The sequence below is a fragment of the Macrobrachium rosenbergii genome, chromosome 55 (genome assembly GCF_040412425.1).
Source record: "Macrobrachium rosenbergii isolate ZJJX-2024 chromosome 55, ASM4041242v1, whole genome shotgun sequence".
Classification (NCBI taxonomy): domain Eukaryota; kingdom Metazoa; phylum Arthropoda; class Malacostraca; order Decapoda; family Palaemonidae; genus Macrobrachium; species Macrobrachium rosenbergii.
Window position 1 is genome coordinate 49,644,093 of NC_089795.1, and position 9,843 is coordinate 49,653,935.

The 9,843-nt window shown below is 38.9% G+C and overlaps 1 protein-coding gene across 3 annotated transcripts in view; it reads left to right on the forward strand.

The window, feature by feature from the left end:
• The window catches only part of MESR3 (misexpression suppressor of ras 3), a 242,532-nt gene extending 232,999 nt beyond the window's left edge, over nt 1-9,533 (forward strand). For all 3 annotated transcript variants that reach the window (XM_067098455.1, XM_067098456.1, XM_067098458.1), the window contains 2 exons: nt 6,412-7,741; nt 8,223-9,533. In XM_067098455.1, coding sequence (XP_066954556.1) covers nt 7,271-7,741; nt 8,223-8,966 — 1,215 coding nt within the window. In that variant the 5' untranslated portion in view covers nt 6,412-7,270 and the 3' untranslated portion in view covers nt 8,967-9,533. The remainder of the gene's footprint in view (nt 1-6,411; nt 7,742-8,222) is intronic.
• The last annotated feature ends 310 nt before the right edge of the window (nt 9,534-9,843 follow it).

Here is a 9,843-nt window from a genome sequence, read left to right on the forward strand (position 1 = left end):
ATCTAACCCCTTTGATGTAACATGATGTTAGGTGTTACCATATTTTCTAGGAAGGCTGGCCAGTTTTCTTATATTTACTCACTAGAAAGGCCTTGCTGTCTGGAAAGTAAAGTCTCTCTCTCTCTCTCTCTCTCTCTCTCTCTCTCTCTCTCTCTCTCTCTCTCTCTCTCTCTCTCTCTCTCAATATCATGCTAGGGACAATTCTTCAAATTCTGCAATCGTCTCTCTTAGCATAAAACGCCCTCTGTTAGAAAATGTTTATTTCTGCAAACCTGAGTCGTATATTTTTTTACTTTTAGTGTGAATACTGCTTTATTTACTCTAAAAGATACACTCGACTTTTTTCATTTGTTGTTTTTTAGAACGAAGGAAAAAGAATCAAGGAACAGAAACTCGTTTAATCCGGTTGGAAGGACTATTCAAGATGTGTCCATCACGGTGCTATCTTTCATTATGAGATGAAGCACCGTGCAACAACTCAGTACTACCTCTACAAATCTGTTGGCTGTCTTGCCTCAGTGTAACTCATTGCCGCTTGCCTAGGCCACTATGATTTATTGCAGTCTTAGTATTTATTTCCTTACAAGATAAGTAACGACGTTTGTCCTTTACTGGTGTGAGCTAATTTACTCTGGTGGCAGATTCTGGAATCATTCTTTTAGCAGTTTTGTCAGTTTCAAAAAGTTAAGTATATCTTAGTTTAACCAGACCACTGAGCTGATTAACAGCTCTCCTAGGGCTGGCCAAGTTTATATGAAATGCGTTAAGCGATTGTTGATAAAACAAGGTATATAAATACTGACGTCATGGGTTCGTCTTAAATTTAATAATGAAGACAACGTGGTGAATTTAGAATTTTTCTTAGTATTGAATTCGTGTATATTTCTCCCGTGTTGTGTTTTGTTGAAATTCGCCAGTGACGCAATCGGTACATGCTTTGTGTGTGGCTATGTTTGTATCAAGGTAACATGGAAATTTTCTCGTTGTCAGTTATTGCCAATCTTCTTCCGTGAGATATAAATGAATTTTCATATAAATGGTAAAATATATGAGAATTTTAAATGTACATAAATGTTTCATCTTACCCTTTAGGTCATAACATCTTATAAATTAATGTTATTAACAGTAAAGTGAATTTGTAGCTTGAGTCATAAGTCTTATTGAGAAGGGAAAGGTGTGATATCACCTGTGGAGTATGGATGCTATCACCTCTGAGTACCTCTGAGTTATGAGTCCTATCACCTCTTCAGAATGAATGGCTATCACCTCTGGGGGCCTGTGGAGTATGAATCCTGTCACCTATTTAGGATGAATTCGATCACCTCGGGAGTTTGAATCCAGTATCTCTTAAGGATGAATACTATTACCTGCGTCGCACGAACACTGTCACCTCTGGAGTATGATTCCTATCATCTCTTAAGGATGAATGTTGTCACCAGAGAAGTACGAACGCTATCACTTGTGGAGTATGAATCCAGTCACCTCTTAGGGGTGAATAGCATCACATTAGGAGTATAAATGGCATCACCATAGGAAGATTAACTCCAGTAGAATACGCAATACCACCGATTGCCCCCGCCCCCTCCCTCCCTTACCCAGCCTTGAGTCACATACAATAAACACAGGGATAAACCGGAACGCAGTCGTCCTTAGTCGTCCAACTGCTTATAGGGAGCTCTGTTGAATTACAACAAACAGTTTTCAATTCGCGGAGCATTGTAAGGAACCAAAGTTTCCTGCGGCTGTGCCAATTAGGTCAGTCCTATCCAGAAATTGGAAGCCCTCCCATCTTCCCCGACAGCCTAGCTCTCTGTTCTGGTGACCATCACGTGAAGAGTTTAGTCGAAAAAGATGAGATCTGGACACATTTGGAATTTGTCTATATTTCGAGGTTAAAAATGGTCACGGAAATTAAAATATTATCCAGTCTTCGTTCTGGAAACATAGAAGCGTTGTTTCATAATTTGAAACTAATTCTATGGCTATGTTTTTTTCTTTGTAACTTGTATGGCCATACTTTTAATAAGAAATAACAAAAATAGAACCAAGACATATACTGTAAATAACAGATAGAAATAAGAATATTTTTTATCTAAATGTTGTCAGTAATTATCTGTGCTTAGTTATTACTATGATTATATATATATATATATATATATATATATATATATATATATATATATATATATATATATATATATATATATATATATATAATATATATATATATATATATATATATATATATGTATATACACACACATATATATACTGTGTGATACTGTCTGTATGTATGTATGTATCAGAGGAGATCGATAAATGTGACACAAAACCACACAGTAAATTACAGATAAAATTAAGATAATATATATATATATATATATATATATATATATAATATATATATATATATATATATATATATATGATTATAATCACGTGATTCATTTATCACACATTACCTCAGGTGAAAAATAAGACTGGTAATGTGTGATATATATATATATATATATATATATATATATATATATATATATATATATAATATATATGTGTGTGTGTGTGTGTGTGTGTGTATGTATGTATGTATTATATATATATATATGTGTGTGTGTGTGTGTGTATGTATGTATGTATGTATGTATGTATGTATGTATATGTATATATATATGTATATATATGCATATACATACATACATACACACACACACACACACACATATATATATATATATATATATATATATATATATATATATATATATATATATATATATATATATATATATATATATATATATATATATATATATATATAAAATCTATATAATACGAAATCATGACCTTTATAATAAAAATCTTAATCTTCTAATCTAATGGATCCAGCTACTAGCCGATAGGTCTTCCTGAGAAGTTACGCATGTGGAGGTTCCTCGTAACCTCACTTTCATTTTCGGTGTGGGCGAGATTTGGCCCCCTAGAGGCGGCGGAAGCCAGTTTGTTCGGTCGCTTGGAATTCGCGTCGCTTGTGGGTTACCGTGGCAAGGATAAAGCCATTTATTTACTCTTGGTTAAAACCTTTTACTTGTTCCTTACTAAAAGGAGAGACAGAATATTAACTTTTTCCTTGTAATAAAAAGAAGTTTTGGGCGATATAGTCACGAAGATTGTAAGTTCATTTAATGGTTTTTAAACGTTATAATAATTCTTCCCCCACCCTCCCACCTTCCGTTTATGATATATATATATATATATATATATATATATATATATATATATATGCTATATATATATATATATATATATATACGGAAAATAAGGTGGAAGAAATAGAATATGAACGGAGGTACAGTAAAAGGAATGAAAGGTTACGACGAGGGGACGCTGCAAAGAACCTTAAGTGATGCTTACAGTGCACCGCATGACTGACAGCACTATCCTCCTACGGGAAACGGGTAGTCTTCAAAAAATGTTATTCACTGAAAGGAATCCACAAGAAAGCATGTATGACATTCTGTCACTTAAGCGGTGAAATCCTTCAGTGCCGTTGGACGAAATATGATTATATGTATGACAATTATTATCAGGCACTGAAGGATTTCGCCTCTTAAGTGCTGTCAGTGCACCTCATGCGGTGCACTGTAAGCATCACTTAAGGTTCTTGGCAGCGTCGCCTCGTCGCAACCCCTTTCATTCCTTTTGCTGTACCTCCGTTCATATTCTCTTTCTTCCACCTTATTTTTCCATCCTTTCAAACCTTTTTACTGTCAATTTCAGTTTCAGCGCTGAATGACTTCACAGGTCCCAGCGTTTGGCCTGTGGCCCAAAATCTGTGTTCTGTTGTATTCTATTCTAATTCTGATTTAACTTATTCAGAGGGTAATGAGATAATGTTATCGGACGACGTCTCTATGGCGTTTCTCTTTTTTTGCGATAAACAGGATGTTTACGATGCCAAATTTAAATCCGAATGCGTCGCCGTGAATGTACTTAAGAACTTTTTTTTTTTGTAAGTGTGTACGTAAGGTATACTCATGCCACATCTTTACGGAAAGAGAGAGAGTATTGCAATTGGATATAAGTTGGCAATGCTATCGGTTTTTGTTTTTCCATTAATGAAATGGTCTTAGATTTGACTCTCTCTCTCTCTCTCTCTCTCTCTCTCTCTATCTATATCTATCTATATCTCTCTATGAACTGTGATAAAAGTCCTTCATCATGGAGAGAAGAGAGAGAAGGAAGAAAATTTCTTAAGGACTGCGGTCATTGCTATCATAAAAGGTCTGCTGACAGTTTTGTAGAGACAGAGAATTAGTACTTCTGTCAATGAATACAGCGACTGCTGTCGTAAAGTGACCATTGAGAGAGAGAGAGAGAGAGGTACATACTTCTCGTAAGAGCTGAAACCTTTGCTATCTTAAAATGCCCGATAACTGCGCTTAATATAGAGAAATAGACTGTAACTTCATAGGCCTACATTGACTCATATCTTGATAAGGCTAATACCTGTGGCTTAGGTAGAAATAGAGACGTATTAAAGCAATTTGATATAAAATTTAACTTGTGTCTAACTGCGTTCTTCTTGGCCCTTTTAAAGCGATGCGTTTGTTTTGGGAACTGGAAAAAAACGCCTTGAAAGTCTAGGTATATTTACGTAGTGTCTTGTGACGCCTTTTTTAAGGGATGCGTTTGTTTGGGAACTGGAAAAAGCTTTGAAAGTCTAGTTATATTTATGTACAGTGTCTTGTGAAACCTTTTTTTAAAAATTCACCCTTTTTTAAAACATGCATTTTTTTGGGAACTAGAAAAATACCTTGAAACTCGAGGTATATGTACGTAGTCTTGTGCCACCTTTTTTAAAAAATGCGTTTGTTTGGAACTAGAAAAACGCCTTGAGAAGTCTAGGTATATTTACACACAGCGTCTTGTGAAACCTTTTTTAAAAAATGCGTTTGTTTGGAACTAGAAAAATGCCATGAAAGTCAATGCATATTTACGTAATGTGTCTTGTGACATTTTTTAAAAGTTGCGTTTGTTTGGGAACAACAAAAACGCCTTGAAAGTCTAGGTTCATTTACTTACAGTGTCTTGTGACACCTTTTAGAAAAGATGCATTTGTTTGGGAACTGGAAGGACACCCAGAAAGTCTAGGTAAATTTACGTATAGTGTCTTGTGACACATTTTTAAAAGATGCACATTTTGGGAACTATAAAAACTCCTTGAGAAATCTAGGTACATTTACGTGCAGTGCCGTGTGACATTCACCTCTTCAGGCAGGTCTAGAGGTCTCAAAGAGAGCAAGCAAACAAAGAGAGACTTGACTTGAACAGTCCTTTTCTTGTTTTGGAATGAAATGATGCGTACGGCGTATTTAGCGACTGACGTCACCCGCCAGAATCACCTCTGCTGAACCTTTTACCTTCAAACTTCGTCGCAGATTTTATATATTTTTTCGTATCTTTCTTGTTTTTGTGAAGCCTTCGTTATACATTATTGATTTTCGTTGTTTCTTCGTTAGTGTAAGCCTGTGTTAGGTGTATTGTGTTTGTTGTTTATATAGGGATTGTAGAGTATTGTTTATATATATATATATATATATATATATATATATATATATATATATATATATATATATATATATATATGTATGTATGTATGTATGTATGTATGAGGATTTGTCACTTACACACACACACGTGACTTATACTCACAATTGTTAACCACAGATTCACTCAGGAAACAGAAATAGCTGTACTTAAGGAATAACTTATGTCAAAGGAATTAAAAAATATATATATATATATATATATATATATATATATATATATATATATATATATATATATATATATATATACTTTATGTATATATATATATATATATAATATTGATGTGTGTGTGTGTGTGTGTGTGTGTGTGTGTGTGTATATATGTATATAATATAATATAAACTCCCTTGCTTCCCAGAATTACAAGTCACCCATTTTTCGCTCTAATTATTAGATAGTGTCAGCGCTAAGCAAAATTTCATTCACGCTACGCTTTCTCAATTGACCTGAGAGAGAGAGAAAGAGAGAGAGAGAAATGTGACTCATCCTTGCTGTAGTTTCTTCCTTTCTCTCCAGAGATAAATTTTCTCCTCCCAGGCAAATTGCTAACATTCCTTTCCTACGCTGTGAGATATAAAGTCGATCTCTGGACTAGTTTTTGGTGTTTTTATTTTTTTTGGCAGGTGAGAATTTAAAGAAAGCAATCCTCCTTTTGACTTGCCATTTTTCTCAATTTTTTTTTTTAAATCTAAGGCGCTGGGTAGATAAGTAGCCCTCTTTTAATGCCAATGTGAGATGCGGGTTCACGTCTACTCACCTGCTATGTTTATGCTGTGACTCACATCATCATCTCTCTTTCAGCGAGCTGCCATTGGCCGAGAGCATCCGTGACGTCACTCTGCAACCCACGCCATAGGCTCGAAGAATCCATGACATCACCCTCGCCGCTGTGATTGGCGGGATCGTTAACGGTGACATCACTGGGCTGGAAGAAAGGCAGAGAGTTGATTGGTCGAGGCGGACCATGACATCATCACCTGTACTGGCTGTGTGGGTCTTTTCGCTTTCATATAGCTAGGTGCATGTCAATGGCGAGGACAGTTGAGAGGATGCAGTGAGCGAGAGCGATGCAATAACCGCAGAGCGTTGGATCTTGTTGCCGTTGCTGTATCTCTTGCGAAGGAGGAAGTGTTGATTTACTAAAAAAAAAACAATTAAAGCTAAGAAGTGGTTTTCGAGTTCTCAAAGGAAAATTATTTTTTGAAAAGTGGTGATATCCAGTTTATGGAATTTGCAATTTACCTGTAGCCGTTGTGTGTGGAAAGGTGTGGATGAATTTGTTATAACCAAAGGAAGGATTAATCCGCCGCTGACGCCGAAATCTGGAATCTGGTAACAACATTACTGGCCGTGCTGGAAGCGAGTGATCGAAAAGATATTCATTCCCCTGGAAGCCTGTAGAACCAGTTGATTCGAAGCTTGTGCAGGGGTGCAGGTTGTGTCTGATAAAAGCCCAGAGAAGAAGGGGTTACTGGGTTTTAGGGTTTCAGAGTTTCAGGGGTTCTTTCTCTAGGTCTTTTGGGTTTGCAGACACAAGACAGCCACCCACCAGAAGAAGCCTGGAATGATGATGTTTTGAGCAATCCATCACAAGGACCTCCCTTCAAACCCTCATCCGGATGACTCAGTGACATCTCTTAATAAAAACTGCGTCCTTAGGATGTGTCAAGGAAGCCCCGACTGTTCAGGTCATTGTGGGGACAGTGTGAGACCTTCTCCTCCTGCAGAAGGCAGCAGCGAAAACATCACCAACAACAACAACATCACCACCAGCAACAACAATCACACTAACAACAACAACATCATTCATCACCACCACCACCAGGAAGGCACCCACACCATCGCCAAAGTGGCTCCAGCCGCCCCAATCCGCGCTGGCAGCATGACCAGCGCTCACGCCCACAACCTCAACAACAGAAACAGCATGACGCTGGGCGCCGTCAGGGGTTGTTCCACCCTCAACGAGGTAGGCGTGGCGAGACACTTGCCACACTACGCCTCCACGCCCCACCTCTTCGTCTTCCAGGCTGCGGAGGACGAGGACGAGGTGGACAATATTCCTCCCAAGGAGCCCAAGGAGCCGATCTATTCCTCGGCCATCGACATCAGGAAGGTTGTCGCCGCTCACGAGGTGAGATACAGACGAGGGTGTGAGTGAGAGCGTTTAGACAGTGCACACAGGTATACTGGCTCCAGTTACACACACACACACACACACACACACACAAGCACACACACATACAGAAAGAGAGAGAGAGAGATTCATAGATATATAGGTAAATAGATAGACAGATACATAAATTTATTGATAGATATTCAAATTTTACCACAGGGAAATGTAACACCGGGTATCAAACCTGACAATTTCATATATATATATATATATATATATATATATATATATATATATATATATATATATATATATATATATATATATATATATGTGTGTGTGTGTGTGTGTGTGTGTGTGTGTGTGTATTAAATATTGAAATGTCAGTTGAGTTTTAACTTGTTAAAAACGTCAGGTGACATAGAGAAAAAAATCTGTGTTGATATTATGAAAATTGATGTTTACTAGGAATCTGTAATTCAACTAAATCTCCCTACAGGCGGAAGCGCTACGACGCATTAACGAGAAGTACGACTCCCTGAAGGCGCTGACGGACCGCCGAGACGACCTGGACGACCCCCTGAGCGTGACCGACGACGACGTCGCTCGGATCGAGACGTCCTTCCGGGGCCACAAGACCCAGCTGTGGGTCTGTCGCACCCTGGCCAACCTGTACAGCGAGGGGGGCGCGGGGGCCTCTCACGGGACGTGGGAGCTGAAGTACACGGGCGTCCCTCTCCTCCTGCTCGACCAGGGAGACACCAAGTCCCGTGACAAGCGCCTCATGCAGATCATCCTGGCCGAGAAGGGCACGGGCTTCGCCCTCTGGAGGGACGTCGTGGACAACCTGACGTCGTACCGCGCCCAGGAGCCGCAGTTCCACACCCTCTACCTGTCGTCCGACCACCGGCGTCGCATGGGCCTCTCCTTCAACGACGGCCGCGCCGCCTGCGAGTTCTACAGCCACATCGAGCGCCTGACGGCGGACCCGGCTAACATTTCCCTCTCGGGTCCCGGGAAGAAGAAGAACAAGCCCAAGGAGAAGCCCGTGAAGTACAAGGCTCCCAAGAAGACGGACATCTCGTCCCCTTGCAACTTCCAACACGTGACGACCGTTGACGCCTGCGACAAGCAGAGGTTCTTCTCCCTTCAGGCATTCTCCAAGAAGAAGGGCGACTCCATCATCACCGAGATTATCTCGGAGGTGGAGAGGCCCATAGAGCCTCCCATGGCCAAGGTTTAAGAAGACCCCAAGAGGGATGGAAAGTAAAAGGGAAGGTGAAAACGACGAGTGTCAAAAATGTCTGAATGACAGACGGAACGCGAAGTGTCATTGGTGCTATTCAGTTGGTGCGGGAAAGCACACAAACTCTCCTTCTCTGTAGCTATGGGGATATAACGTTTGATGATGGTCTCTTTTGGCGATGGAATGAGACGTAACTCAACGCAAAGTGTTATCAAGTGCTGCGTAAGTCTCGTAAGACAGTCTGTTTATACTTGAAACAAGTGCCAATACACAGGGAGAATCCTTGCAGCTAGAAAGTGCGCAGTTATTCGATGACGGAATCTGTGCCTCTTCTTTTGTTTGTTTAGAGGCGTGCGCTACTAAGTGCCAGTGCTGGACACTTTAAAGTGTTGATTAATAGTAAAAGAAAAAGCTACTATACAGTGCAAACAAATATATTCCGAAAATAAACTGATGATATGAATGAGTGATTTGCCTCCGTGCTAGCATTGTTTGTGCATAAATTCTTCCCAATCCACGGGAAACTGACACACTGACTTGACGTGATATTATAACGAAAGATGAATGAATAATAATGGAAAAATGAAAGTGCATTCTTAGGATCATGATATTTTTTCATTTAGGATTCAGTGTACTGCAGTTGTGCCATTTTACCCCTGTAAAGGAGTTGGCCCTTATGAGTTAAAAAACAAAAAAACAAAAAAATGTAAAAATGGCATAGTCATTTAGAAGCTGCTGTGGATGAATTGTCAATTTTGTAATATAATTATTTTTTTTTCACAAGACGCTTACTGGTTGGTAATATATGTAATGTTTTTATGTTATGTCTCCCAAGTACATAATGATTTATTTTATTTTATGTTTACCCGCCAGC